General features: G+C 37.0%; 1 protein-coding gene across 2 annotated transcripts in view; it reads left to right on the plus strand.

Moving 5' to 3' along the window:
• The window catches only part of SP3 (Sp3 transcription factor), a 40,534-nt gene that overhangs the window by 19,159 nt on the left and 5,572 nt on the right, over positions 1-15,803 (plus strand). For both annotated transcript variants that reach the window (XM_063400498.1, XM_063400497.1), the window contains one exon: positions 11,500-11,692. In XM_063400498.1, the coding sequence (XP_063256568.1) occupies positions 11,500-11,692 (193 nt within the window). The remainder of the gene's footprint in view (positions 1-11,499; positions 11,693-15,803) is intronic.

The raw sequence follows: 15,803 nt of genomic DNA on the forward strand, positions 1-15,803 counted from the left end.
ATTATGAGTATCACAGGGTTTTATCTCGGTGGAGAAGAAATATTATTTTCTTAAAATAGGTGTTTCTTAATGTGAGAAAAAATAAACGTGCCTGTTTAGTTTTGGTAAATTTGATACAGTGCATTCCAAATTTCAGGGCATCACTACCTAAACAAAAAGAACAAGAGATGATTGTGGTTCAGGAGATTTTGCTATACCAGAAGCCATTTAAACGCTTTACTGGGTTGTGCCCAGGCAAGTTAGGAGGGGCAGAGTGAGCAGTAGGGAGGGAACTGTTGCCCAAAGTAGCTTGGGAATCACTGTTTTGCTGTAATCATATGATCCAGCCCTTTGGTTCATGACAATACTGAAGAATAAATATTTAAATAAAACATGCAGGATTTGTATTGTATGTCTGTTTAAGGTTGTGAGAAGAATGCAATGTTAGGTGAAGCATGCCTAGAAGACTTGCTGAGTTTTGTTTCGAAAGGCTACTGATGATAACACCTATATAGTTACTGATACTGCCATATTGTATGTCAAGAAGCTTGCTTTCCCATTTGAAAGCTAAAATTTTAATTGAAAATAATATGCTGGGATGTTTTTTAATTAATTTTGTTTTGGAATTGACTTCTGTATTATGAACTTACCATCAAGTAAAGTTATTCAGATCTAGATAAGCCTACTCTTCATTGCCCTGTAGGCCACAGCACCAAAGGGATGTGCTGTGCTCACAGCATTTGCTCTTCTCTCTGATCTTGATTCTTAAATTTTCTGTTTCCAGTGACCACAGGAAGTCTTGGTTTGTCTCCATCACGCACTGTTGATGTGGATATAGACATCAGTAAAAAAGCATATATTCTGCATGTTAATACAGCCAAATTCAAATGTCAGAATCTAAGTCTCGGAAAATGAGGCCTTCACTAGTGATTATTAGCTCTCTGACTAATACTAGGAGGATTATTTCTGAGGTTTATATTTTGTATAGGATCATGTAGCTAATGGTATTGCTTGTGGAGTAATGTAGGAGAAATTTGAGAAGGATAGAGAGGAAAAGGAGAAAGAAAGCAAAAAAACCCCCAAAAACCAAAAAAAAACCACCCCAAACCAGCTAGACACATGAGAAGGAAGTTGAGTCTGATCTGTACTGTGCATCATTTTGTCTATTGATTGTTCTTGAGAGTGTTTCAATGGTACTTTATAATAAAATGCAAGGGAGTTCCATCAAGCATTCTTTTAACTGTGTTCTCCTCCATGTGAAAAGGAATTTCACATGGGAAGGCAAGAGATGAAGTGGGATATATGAAATGTGATTAAATAGGCAGAAGTACTAGATGAATAGTAGAAACTATTGCCTGAACTGCATAGCTATAAACACCTGGTTATATTAAAGATAAGATGGAGATTTATGGTGACATTTTTCATACTTGTCTAGGAATAATAAATGGATTGGAAGGTATTAAAACTGCCATTCCCTAAATTTGGGAAGAATGTAATTGGTCCTTTCTTTATGTTAGCAGAAACTCACTTTTCTACAGTAATGATTAATATGACACTGCTCCTGACAGAATCAGATTGAATTATCTCGATTGAATTTCAGTGTCTTTTCCATATGCATCTGGTATTTTGGCTGAGAGAATCTTCTTCAGAGGTGTTCCTCCCCTTCTTATTTATAACCTCTGACAGCCTTTCTTCAGGTTGGAGAATAACTATGCAGTTAGAAGATCATGAAATCATAGGGGTTTTTTTTCAGTCAAAAGTATATTGTTTTGCAAATAAGGAAGAACAGTTCCATTTTAAACTGAAAGAAGGTAAGTGGAAGAGACAGCAGAATGAGAGAAACTAAAGGGTGTGAAACTACTTGATTCCTTTTTTTTTGCCAACTACCAATGAGCTTTGAAGCAAGATAAGAAGGGTTTCCCTTAATTTTTTTTCTTCCAAGCTGGATAATGCACTCCTTTCATATCAAGTAGTCAGGCTGTATTTTCTGTTTTCATTTAAGAAAATTTGTCTACCTGAGGCAAAAATAAAAAGAACATATTCCTAGTTTTGTGTCAGAGATGGCTGGTAGTTATCTGAAATCCAAATAATGTACTTCGTTTTGTTAGCAGTGTAGCAGCAAGAACAGTTATGTTTTAGATTTTCATTGTTACAGCCCATTGTGTGAGAGATGTTCACCAAGGTTTACTCACCAGGTAGGCAGCAGAGGACATCACTACTGTGCGTGAGTGTGTGAGGAAAAAATGTCTTTAACTAGGTCCTACATTTTATTTACATAATGAAAAGTCATTGAAACCCTAATACAAAGCTAGTAGCTTTGTCCAGTAAATGTACAGTTTTCTTTGAAAGAAGTCCAGTAATTATGCTTGTACCAAAATGCCCATTCTACCATGCATACATATGCATAGACCTGCATTGCAGTGAATTTGTTCTGAAAAGCCTTGGCCGAGCTTGTTTTGTCTTAGGGTGTTTATTAGAGCTCATATTCCTCCTCGTGCTTCGTGTTGGGGTGACCAAGGGAAGGGGATTGGTTAGTCCCAGCTGAAACTCTTCAGCATTGCTGTTCTAGCAAAAAGCTGTATCAAATACTATCTATATATTAAGCACTGGCAGAGAGATACCTTTCTCACCTGTGTTTTGGCTTCAGTCTTCTGGTCTTGAGAGGAAATTAAACATGAGAAAGCTCTCTAGCAGTGTACTTCTTTTGTTGGCAGTTTGTTATAAAATACTGCGTTGTGTATAACAAAAGGAGCCATTGCATGCACAGTTCACATTACTCTTTGGTGTCTTGCCTGGTCAAGAAAGGTGGAGGTTTTTATTAGCATGCTTATATAGATTTCTTCTTCAAATGTTTCATATAACAGTGTTTATTTTGGAAAACTATCAGGAACTCAAATGTATCAACTTGGCCTTCATGTTTCTGATCCTGTAAATTTTGTGACCTTGGAAGAATTTTTAAGTTACTGGATTTTTCCCCGTCCCCAAGCCATTGTCCAGCTGAAGGAAACTTAATGATGTTAATCAATTTCTGATAATAATAATAATAGTAATAGTGTCTCAGCTAATTTACGAATGTACTGAATCAGTTTGGGATTGGTTATTTCCTGGGAAAAAAAAAGGCAATTTTAGCAAGTCTTATATAGGTTGCATAACTTGTTACAGGATGCTGGATAATTCTTTTTATATACTTCTTTTGACCATTGCAGTAGCACCTGAAGACACTAGCAAATGACCTGAAAGAAAGTAGCATTGGCTTGAGAATGGACTTTGCTGCTTATCAACTCAGACACACTCAGCTGGAGGATTCATTTATTTAAATAGAGAAAAACCCCTGCCCTACAAACAGTTTTCCAGGTTGGTCTACAGCTGGAATCAAGTCAAAGGGATTCCTTTCAAGAGTTGACTGACGTGTCACTCCAGCACTGAGGTTTTCATTTCTACATCTTTCTTCCCAGCTCCTCTTCGGCAGGAGCGTACACAGCTGCTGAAGGACTCACCTGCCTGCTGCCATTGACCTTAGACTCAGGCCCTTTGCTAACTTACACCCGGTTGTAGTGAGTGGCAGTGGTTGGCTGTTTGTGGTGGCAGCTTCATTCCATTGCTGCCGGAATCCGATGTCTTTGTCATGCCGGAGTAATTTAGCTACTCTAAATTTGACCCCAAAATTGGCTGACAATTTTCAAGGTAAACAGTTGCCCAAGTGACAATTTATCTTTCATCTGCTGGTATCTTGTGAGGCTTTGGTCTAATATCTGTTTCCTAAAACAGTCTAAATGCTGGAACAAACAAAATTAAAAATGAAGTTTTCATAGTTTTACTTGCTGGGGTGGTTGTTTCAATGTTTTAGTGCTTCTGATGAAGTAGTGCTGAATGCTACTTAAAGCATAGCCTTCTTCTGGCACCTAGAACTTTTAAAAAAGTTTTGGCTGGTTTTCAGTGTTGCACAACTTAGTTTTTTCTCTTTAAGTTTCACTTTTTAACCTTATTAATTTTAATTTCAATTATGCAATTTTTCCTTCTAAAGCATTCTTTATAAGAAGACTTTGAGACAAGGCCATGGTATCGTTATGAAACAGGATCTGATTTAAAAATTAAAATAGTCTTTTGACATGCATGGAGTAAACTGAAGCAATGATGTTAAGTAAATATTTTCATCTCACAACATCTGTCTACGGCTATCCAATTTTCATTTGAGGCATTTAGTTTGCATGTTATAAAATCAAAACAGTTAAAAACAATTCTCCCACTGGTTTTTTAATATGAAAATTAAATTGAAAACTGATGAATTTAAGTTAGTGCAGGAATTAGAGCTATTTGTGTACCAGTCTTGTGTAAATAGTTTTTTGCTGTCAGCATGCTTAAATTACATTCCTTATTTTAGCATCATTTTCAAGGAAATTAATAAATTGTGGTAGAATTAGATGATCATGCTTGTATGTGTTTCACAGTCATGCCTAGCACATAGTAAATTATCTCACTTTAAGTTTGCAGAACTTCAGTTAGTCTGGTTAATTTTTTTGTGTAATATCTATTGTTGTTTATAGAATAGAATTTTTTTCTATATTAGAATAGAATCACATTTTTTCTTCAAATTCTTGAAAATACTGAATTGTTGCAGCCTTCCTCTGTGTTAGTACTTCATGGGCTGTTCTCCTCTTTGTTCCAAAACAGCTCATTCATGAATTTGCTTACAGCTGGTGGTGGTGAGGTGAAAGTTTGTTGGATGTATGTTACTCCTAAGTAAATATATGTTGGGTGTGCTGCTTGTCTGGGGATGCAATATAGATTCTCAGAGATAAGGAGGTTAGCTTGAGTTACCTCAGGCTCAGGTATCTGAGGATATTCACAAAGGAAGGTGTACCCAGTTTCAGGTAGGCATTCCTTTTGCATTTCTCAAATACCCTTTTAACAAGATACTCTTGTCACAAAATGAAAGCTCGCATACACCGGTGGGGATGTATGGCAAGTATCCATGGAGTGAAAGAGGGAAGGGATTTTATTTCCAGTACTACAACTTAAGAAGAAGGCTGGAAACTTGTCTTCTGTCTTTTTGCACTCTCAGCACTTTAGGGCCATTGTTTCAGGTTCTGTGCCGTTTTCTTGCCTTTTGAATCTCCTGGCAGGATCACATACTTTGGTTCTGATCTCTGAGATCAGAACAAAACTTGTCAGTGCATCTGGCTCACAGAAAGTATCTGAAGTTTCTACCAAAGACCACTTTTTGTAGTGCCAGGAATACTCACCAGGACCCTAGTTGTGATTGCCCTCTTGAAGATCAGGCTGGGTTGTGGGTGGATTGTCTTTTAGTGCTTGTAGAAGACTGATACTTTTCAAAAGGCAGTAATTTCAAGAACAAAAGGAGATAAAAGTACACATTGTCAATGACATTGTCATAATTTATCATAGAGAAATGATAGTTTTCAACCTGCATCTAAAATTCATGCCAGTATTTAATTCATGCATTCCAAGTATGTTTTGTACTTCATTTAATCAAAGTGTTTTCCTGTATCCTAGTAAGACACTTGCTGTGCAGAACTCTCAAGTATATTATATCAACAACAGTGCCATCATTGATTTAAATAAAAAATTAGTTTTTAATGTAATTATTCACATAATCTCATTTTGAGTGCACTAATTCTGTCCCTACTTCTTTGAGTCTTTGTTTACTCTTTTTCAGTATTATCACAGTATTAGCTTTTTTCTAACCCACTGGAGCATTCACATGGCTAAAGGCTTGCAGCATTAAAACTGCAGAGAGCTCTTCAGCCTTCTCTTAAAAAGTGCCAAATGAAAATTATCCTAATCTGTTGATTTATTAAGTGTTTGCTTAAATAGCTGTTTTTACATCTTCCTGACTTACTGTTAGTGGGAAGCTTTTCATTGTCATCTAGTAATAAGAAAATTATTTGGCTTTTACCTAAATACAAGACAGAAACACTTACTGAACAGTTCTGCCTTCCTGAATGACTGCTGACAAGTCTGTTGACCCTAGTAGTAGTCTGATATTCTTCTATGCAGAAATACTTAGCCCTGCTGGTCAGAGAATGCTCTGTGTCTTCTTGCTTTCCTTACGTATTTCTGGAGTTTGTGACTTCTTCAGTGTTAAGCATGATTGACTCTTCCTCCCCTATTTAGTTACACCTTCATGGATTTTCAGCTGTGAGAAGAACAGGAGAAGTAAGTGCATGCTGCAGCAGGCATTACTGTCTGTAAGAATCCAGAATCTTGAGTCTGTAGACAGCACATCTCAAGGGAGTACAGGTACTGTAGGGCAAGTAGCTGTTTCTTGATGCATAGTGTGTTCCTTGTGGTAGCACTGGCTAAAGTACTTCCATGATTTAAATACTTAATTATTTTCTTTCAAATAATGTATAGGATCACTTGGAGATACACTATGTGGTATTTCTTGCAAGGAAACAAATCTCTTGCTGTATTTTTAATCATTTTGCTGGTACCGCTTGAGTACTGTAACGTCCTAGACTTGTACACAACAGTTGTTTTTCCTCAGAAACATCAAATCTGATTTAGAGCTATTGAATCTAGGTGAGTCTTTCTTAGGAGTTGAGGTTCACAAGCATTTTGAGATGACGCTTTGCAGTGTACCTTATGTTGCCTGGTAATTATTATGTAATAAAAATGTCTAAATTCACACTTAGGATTTGAGGGCAAATCAGAGTAAAAATCATTAATTCTGTTGAGGTTCCTCTCTGAAAGACTCAAACAGCTGGTCAACTAGTAGAGAGAGTTTAATTTTAGATAGTTCAGTTTAGATGGGAAAGAACAAGAACAGTGTCTTAAGAAAGTTAAATGTCCTTACATCTAGAGATTAAGGCAAGATGAATCAAGATTCCAAGGGAATGTGGGTTGAACTGCAGAGAAAACAGAAAACAACAGGAGAAGATGGAAAGGAAGTGGGAATTAACATCTCTTCTCTTGGGAAAGGTAGGAAGGGAAGCCTCTATTTGGAAAAAAGCCCTATTAGAAACAATTGAAATGGCAGTCAAATTGTGATTCTGTGAGGAAAGAGCTGGGAAGGTGTGTGCAGTGCTGCTGCAGATCTGTTTTCAGTTCAAAGACCATATTTCTGCTTCTCAGATCAGGAACTTGTAAAGGTTGGCTGAGTAAAAGGGCAGGGAGGCTCTCAGCATCTAGGAAAAGCAGCTAAACTAGAAGCTGGCTGTTTTCAGACTGTTATAATGTAATACTGAGTGTGCCTTTGTGACATTCTGCAAAGGCAGGTATATTAAAAACATTTGCATCCTTTTCCCTTCTCAGTTCACCCCTGTTTCTGTGGCTCTTGAGCAAACTAATAACTTTTTTCATAAATGAAGAAAATAACATGTTCCTGAGTCCGGGTTGAAACAGACCAAGACATTTTGTGAAGCTTAATTGGTGCATTCATCTGATACCTGGAGAAGTAGGTAAATGACCTGGGTATATCAGTGGGCAGCAGTATTTCTCTCCACACTAGATTATAGTTCACATGTGCTCAAGAATAAATGCAGTTTAAACTGCATTTCCATCTGCATTGTTTCATCCTGTCAGTTTAGTTACTCTTCTCTGAAACACTTTAAACAAATTTCTTACTTAACTGCTTTTATTTGCCAAATACACTCAATCTTGTTCCATATTGTAGCCAGCTCTGGCCTTTCTGTGACTATGAAATACTACCTTTGGAACAAAATTGTTCACCAAGATCCCAATTTCCATCTCAGAAAAGCCAAACCTAAACCAAATCTAGCACACTCGACAGGAAGCAGAACTTGAACATAGTCTATGTTTTTCAGAATCTGTTGGCAGCTTGAAACAATCTCTTTGTCTAAAATTACTCTGCGTACTTACCTAGAACTAAATCTTGAACTTTAAGGGCATATAGAAATTTGAAAGTGTGAAAATAAGAGTAGTGAAGAAAATGTAACCTTTTTTTTAGCCTATGTTTAATTGGAAGAAGACAAAAGTTGCCTCAAATTTGCTAGTGTTTGCATCAGCTTGTCATGACTTTAGGGATTATATAAATTCTTTTAGGCCTCTTTTTTTACAGTGTTTATGTAAATTCTCTCAGTTGAGGCTGAATTAGAATGGAGCACATGTGGAAGAACACCAGGGAGAAACATAGTCTCTGGTATCTACATGAATTTTCATCACCTCAAATTCCATTGCATTGGAGAGCATGTAATCTGTAGCTCTTCTCCATGTTTTGCCCTTTCAACATCTTTACAAGTGGCACCCCTCCTCCTTCCAAAAAATATGAGTGGAATTTTAACCTTATTTCTTGCAATAATGTAAAACGCACTCGGAGGGCAACAGACTCCTTGGTTCTGAGGATGTCCTTTATGGCAGTCACGTTCACTGTGGGTTTTGGTGCAGTCCACTCTCTGCTACACTACATCCTGGAGAGGCTATAGAAACACTTTATCTATTGATATTTCTTTTAATTGTCTTTTGTTTAAAGTATGGTCTACATAGATAAGTATTAAAAAGTCCTGTCTGTAAACTGCCACTTCATGTTGTACTTTGCTGTGTGCCAGGAGTAGAAGATAGTCCTTCTGATGAATAACTAAAGCAATGGCTACACTTTCTGCCCTACCAAGATAACCAGAAAGCACAGCACAAAATGAAAAACACAGTACTATGTTGTCTTCATTTCAGTTTTGGATTCTTTAGAATAATGCTATAAACTATTGTATATCTATGCAAATTGTTGTCTTCTCCTAAACATTGTTAGGAATGTTTTGTCTGTCCTGCCTTTTTTTTTTTTGTCCAAATAAGTTTCCCAATTATGCATCTATCATTATAAAACTAAGTCTCTGTGATGCTGCAGTAATGGTGGTGAATAGGAGAAACTGGAAATAGAGAGATACTAAGGAAAAAGTGGAAGGAACTCATGACAAATGTATTTAGAGTGGAAACAGACATTACGTAGAAGGTAGAAAGTCATAGATACTGGCGTGCAGTTACAGTCTTTTTGGACATGCTTCTGCTCTTAGATATATCTCTATCATTAGAGTGTGACTTTGGGAGGTCAGTGTAATAGGAGAAATCATATGGAATGTTTGACTTCAGTAGTGGAGTTGGGTCTTGGGAGCGCAGATCCATATCCTAATTTGTTCCATTCTTCTTTGCATATCTCTTTTTAAGTGTATGTATGCAGTCTTAACTGGATTCAGCTACTGACTTTGCAGGCACACTATATGCATGCCACTGGCTAATGTTGGTGAGATCATACTGAAATTACCTTCTTAAAACAGAGTGTTATTTTATTAACAGTACTTTAATTCTTATTTTAAAAACCCCAGAATTTATACAGTGTACATTTTGTGCTACATTTTATTGGTAACAATTTTGAGTATAGTGTGTAACACGCAGTCCTAAAGAACTGGTTGGAGACTTGCACTAGCCTGTGCTTGGCAGCCTTGCTGCCTTGCTGTATTTAAATTCTGATAATGTGCCTTTTATGCAAGAGTGAATCAGGCTTTTGCTTTTTTCTAAAGTTGCTCTCAGTGAATGTATTAGTACACTTAATAGTTATTTGAAAGATAATTCTAAAAACTTAGTTTTATATAGGCAAACATTAAACCACTATAAAACAAAGTTTGTAATAACGTACAGATAATAAAATTATTTTTAACCGAGTCTCAGAAAATAGCTTAATTTGGTAAGAAAGGTAGTTTGGTGGCTCATGCAGAAGACCTGAAGTTGCCACAGGTTTTCTAGGTCTTCACATGACATATAGTTATTATGGTGCTGTCTGGAATTATGAACTTGTGATGGTAACAGTGAATCTCAGTGTGCACATGACTTTGGGCAAGCTTATCACAGTAGTACCACGTCTGTAAAAAATCAGCAGATGTGAATGTTCTTGCTCCTGGATTCCCATAGCTCAGAACCTGTCATATTCTTGCAAAACTAATTTCTAACACTGACTTTTGCAGCCAAACCAGATAAACGTTCTAGACTTCCCTGGTTTTGACCTGGAATTCTCTTCCCAGTGCAGTGATTTCCTAGAGAAGTACTTTAACTGTGGTTACATCAGTGGTGTAGGATACAGGACAGTCCTGCATACGGTTATATGTGTGCAAAAGAAATGTTGACTGTGGTGTTGGGGATGACTGGACTGAGACTTTATTAGCATCAAGAAAACTTCTGTGTAGCAATATCCTCTGTCTCTAAACATATGAATGCTGGAGATGATTTTGGAGGTAGACCAGGTAACTATTACTCTTTACATATTTTGTCCTTGGTTTCTTTTGTGATTTCTGCTGGGACAGAATGCTCTTTATCATATGACCCAGCACAGTTTTTCTTATGGTTTATTATGCAGTCTGTGCAGCTTTGTCTTCATTACAAATATACAATGGCTGATGCACTGACTCCCAGAAAGAACTTTGTGGGAATAAAAATAAATTAAAAAAACACTCTAAATTATGTTTGTTTGCTTATTAGTTTGTGCTAGTGGCTAATCATTTTCACAGAAAAGTGCAAAGTAAACTACACTGCTGAACCAAAGCAGAGGGGCTTGGGGTTTAGCTTTAGAAAGCTGAACCTCCCCCCAGGGGCTGGGGTTCAGCTTTCTAAAATGATACATACAAACTGCGTTTTTTTGGAATCCAGACTTTAGGTCCACTGGGAATACAGCGTAGTGTTTGAGAGGAAGATGTTCCTATTAAAATGTAAATTTGTTTAAACAGTTGTTGTTACCCAGCTGTAATTAATTCTTGGATTAGATTGAATGCTCTGTAGGGAGAGGGTACACATACTTGCAAATATCCACCCTATAAGGAATAATTAGGAGGCCTTTTTGCATCCAGGAAACTGTTAAGACCTCTCTTGACTACTGGTGTATCAAAACACTGAAGTGGCTCATGTGTTGCTTATCTCTGCCTAATGCTGAATAACATTCTTCCCTAAATGTTTTCTTTTCTATCCATTGTGCAGAAGACATATTGCAGGTGAAAAGGGGAAATGGAACAAAAGCATTAATTTATTTGTTTTCCTTAGGTATCTTGGTCTTTCTTAGGTGAAAACCTTTTATTAGATTGATTTCTCACAGTGCTTTGTATATGTCTGTGCATACTAAAAACTTCTGAAGACCATTTAGGAAGGCTGTTGCTACTACATGTGACACTAATTCAGAAATGCTGTGAAAACAGAAATGGCTACTCAGGATCATTTGAAACATGTGTTTTCATTTTCTTCAACCTCTGTCCAACCTCTTGTTCCTCAGTTTTTCCCAAGTTTCAAGCAAGCAATATTCTCCTGGTGACAGCATTCCTCACCAAGAGCAGTTCAAACTTAAACTATAGTGCTTTGTTGTAGCTTATCTTCAACTTAGAAATATATAGTAAGATAAACCTTTTAAATACAGGTTACAAGGGCACAGAAGCAATGTCAGAATGCACTTAAGGATGTTGACTTTTGACTGATATAGTGCTGTCAAGAATAAAAAGATTTGATCATGATGGTTTCCTTTCTGTCTATCTAATGGGCTACTTACGGATCTGTGTTTGTTCTTTTTCTCAGATATCAGGATTAAGGAAGAGGATCCTGATCCAGAAGAGTGGCAGCTGAGTGGTGATTCCACACTGAATACTAATGATCTAACACATTTGAGAGTCCAGGTCGTGGATGAGGAAGGGGACCAACCACATCAGGAGGGAAAAAGACTGCGACGAGTAGCGTGTACTTGTCCCAACTGCAAAGAAGGTGGTGGCAGGTATGTAAGGTTCAGTGTCATACCACACATATAGTGATGAAAAATTAATAATAAGCAAGAAATAGTGAGCTTTTGTTAACAGCAGTTGTCTGCAGTGAGAGGAGACTAGAGGTTTATGCAAAAGACTTTATGCAGTAAAGGACTACCACTTTCATTTTGGGGTTTGCAGATGAAAAAGCAGATTATTCCATCCTTTCTGAGTTACTCCTTTGAGATTAGTTGAAAAAATGTGGAGTTAGATGTCACTAGTACAAGTGAGGGGGATAGAACATTGCCCTAAAAATATGAAAATAAAATATTTTGGAATATTCACATCTGTGATGTGATTGGCTTCCTCTCATATGTCAAGAACTTGATTAAATCCTGTGTTCCTGCATTCCCTCAGTGACTGAGCATTTTTCCACAGTTTAATTGCTTTAGAGTGTTACAAAAATATGGTTTTCCTAGTTTTCTTATTTGCTGGTTTCCTAGGAGAAACAAGGTTTGTATAGTGTAACAAAGTTTGTATAGTAACTGTATAACAAATTTGAAACTGTTTTCAGTCAAAGTTAGTGAGATTTGACTAACAAAGAGGTACTAAGTTCCAATTCATTAAACTCAAGTGTTGCATTGGAACCTATGCTTTATCATTGTGCATCTCATTAAAACATTACTAATTTTTTTTTATTCTGAAGATTTATTCTACTTCCAAACACTTAATTTTAAATGTCTTGATTGTGGATATGAAAGGGGAAGAGTAATAAGTTGCCTTTTACAAGTGAAAATATTTGGTTGTGTTTGTGCTTGAGAGAGTTGTGCAGGGACTTCTTTCCAGTACACTAAAACTTGTCCATTTTGATAATAGTTTCTTCACTAAAATGGAAGTCTTTGTTTGGGATCTACAGTGTAAATCAGTAAAATGTCTTAAAGAATCTGTCATTGTCCAGTGGCAATAAGAATTCTAATAGCACTGGCTAAGTTGCATCTCTTGTCAAGTCTCCTTTCAGTTCCTGCTGCATATTCTAGATACCTGCCTTGCAAGCCCAGGGAGGTAATATCTCAGGCAGCCATGCTGAGTAAGTCTTAAGTGTGTTTAAGAGAAAAAGACTGATGCATTTACATCACAAGCAAAGCTAGTGATAATGTCTGTGGCTTGTGCAGCATCTTCGTCCATCAGATTCCTCTTGTTAAATTTCTATGTGTAGTTCACTGCAACATGGCACAGGCATTTCTAAGTTCTTGGTGAACTCTGGCTCTGCTATGAAAATCTGCCCAAAGTACACCCTGGGTTGGGATTTGTTTTATTTCAGGAGAAAACTCTGAAAATGTGATTGTGATTCTTAGGAAACGGAGATTTCAGGTGTTTGATCTTCCTCGTGCTCTATTCCAAACTACAGCGGATTTAATTTAGAAATCTGTATTGTAAAATCCTCTTCCTTCTGACTGGGGTTGCTATAAAATGGTATTTTGAAGTTTCAGCTCAAGAGAGAATCTTTTTGAGAGATGGTTTGGGAAGTCTGGAGGAGGGTGTAGTCTGAAAACTCAGATAATGTGATTTTTGGGAAAGAGTTGAGCTAAACCTACGACAGAGTTCAGATAGATGAGAATCTGAAATCCACTGCAAAGGAAGGCCTGGACACATCAAATGTACAAAGTAACTAGGAAAAGTAGGACAAGAAGTCAGCATGTGAGAAGAATTAGAACTGGAAGAGAAACAGGATAATGAAAGAGACAATGGTGGGGAAACAAAAAAGAGTGAAAGTGCTTACAGTTGCTAGAGCAACTTTCCCACCAGAATGTAAAATTCCTTCAGAATTTAGGAGAAAGGAGTAAGGCCCCTTGAAAGCATATTTGAGTGCTTGAGATAATGTTCCATAGCTGCTAGAGTTACCTGTTTATCCCTAGTGCTAGAATTCCAGATTTTGATTTGTCTTTCAACTCTGCTGATGGTTTGCAGTTTCAGATAGTAAGACATTTGCTTTTGTAAATTGTTTCAGATAGCATTCATAATTCGTAAAAGGATGTTAAAGTTGCAAAATTTAAAATTGGGAAAATGCTTAGTTAAGATATCCTGGGCAACTTTAACTTAATTCCTTGTGCATATATACATTATCACTTGGTTTCTCATTACTTGACTGTGTAGTGTTTTTTTCATCTGGTGTCAGTGCCATTCGGTGGATAGGATGGCTGATACACAGGGAATGAATCAGGGCTGTCATGATTGTCACCTGCTTCACTTATTGAAGAAATTGGGAGGTGTTTGGGGAATGAGACACAGGACTGCAGCAGCAGGGCACTGAAATTTGGGAGGTATAGATCTGTATACCCCACCTTTTCCACTGCCAAAGTACTGAGTTCATTCCTGTGAAGAAATTGATTGAGCAGCCTGTGAAGTTCTACAGTACTCTGAGAAAATATGCTTCTACTGCATTAACCTTGACACCTCAAGCTGGTGGGTGTTTGAAAATTTTGGCTTTAATCTCTTTGTACCTCATAGTTGGATGTACAAAGTGATTGTACTAGTTCAGGTTCACCATACCAAAACATTAAGATGATAAAGCCATTAATGTTTGTGAATTGCTTAGAGACTGTGAGTGTTGTCAGTACCCATGAGGGAAAAAAAGCCCTGGAGAAATGAATAATTCTGTATTTAATGTAGTACAGAAATAATATGTAACTAGTAAAACAAGAATAGTTCTTTAAATCGGTGTGAAAAAACTGAAGAGTGTTTCACTCAATTAATACTATTCCTCCTATCCTCTGAATGGAGAAGGAAAAGAAAAATGGCTTCACATAGGCAGACTTCATCATAATTTCATCTATCATATAGCATTGGTTTTAGTATTTCTTGCATTTTCTGTTTTCTGGATTCAGATGCAAGTTGAGAAGTTCTTTCTGTTTTTTGTTATCTTTTGGAATTGAACTACATTGCATTCTTCAGATTTGTATCAGTTTTGTGAAGCCACTATTCTCTTTACCTTACTTGGTGGGAGGGAAAGTAGGAAAGGAAGAAGATGATGTATTAGATTTGTAAATTAACACCTTTTAGCCCCAAGCTTAGAAAATAAATAGGGAATAAGCAAATGGAGAGAGAGACACACATACCTCAAAGGATGACTGTTTTCAAACAGAGTGTATTAGGCTTCAAGTAAAGGTGTCTGAAGTTAAGTAGAAAGTTTAATCTCAGTTACATCTAGAGATTTCACTGTCCTAATAATTACATCTGGAATTACATTGAGATGTGACTACTGTTGTCTGATATATAGAGGAGCTGTACTTCTGAGTACCACTGCAGGTACGTAACTCTAAAAAACACATTCTTAAAGTAATTAATAAGTGTGTGTTTTACCCTTTAAATACTTAAAGTTATTGCTGGAAATACTGCTGAATATAAAGTCCAGTTTTGCAGTGGATGAAGGTGTTTCCTGTGCAGTCTGGTTATTGAGAAATGTCATTTCCAATCTTTGTAAAGCTAAAATGTACTACGGAAATACTTTAATATTAATTGTTTTTAATACTCCACTCAAGGAGTAGGCTGGAGTCATATCCATGTATTCAGTGATGATCACTGTTGGCCAGTGCAGCCTCTTAGCATGGTGTGTTAGGCCACAGTGCCAAACTGTCACAGCTGCAAAGTGTCCAGATAGAATTTGGCTTGTATCCTGTCAGTTTAGAGCACACATGAAGTAAACATGCAGATGCCCATAGGAAATTGTACAGAATAAATACACTTAGTTGCTAATTCCCAATAGTCTTGTGGGTTTCATTCTGTGCATCCTTAACTTCCCCCTCACTTGGAACTTCGGAAGCTGCTGAGGAGTTCTGTCACCAGTTAGGGGAGGTGCTTAGAATTACGTGTTTTATACCATCTGTGCACAGTAATGACCACAAGTTGAACCTTGGTTTCCTTCAGTCTGGACTAAAGGTGCAACGAAGCAATTTCAAATTATTGACTGAGGAATATTAACATTATTCTGAGGGAATTTTGAATTGATTTCATCCAATTTGTGTACTATATCATGCCAAGTTATAAAAAATTTGTACTTACTACTGTGGAAGGAAAGACACTAAAGTTTATTTGGAGAGATGTGAGGATGAAGTCAGGATCCAAAGCCTTCTGGACTCTGCTTCT

This window comes from Prinia subflava, chromosome 6, assembly GCF_021018805.1.
Source record: "Prinia subflava isolate CZ2003 ecotype Zambia chromosome 6, Cam_Psub_1.2, whole genome shotgun sequence".
Lineage (NCBI taxonomy): Eukaryota > Metazoa > Chordata > Aves > Passeriformes > Cisticolidae > Prinia > Prinia subflava.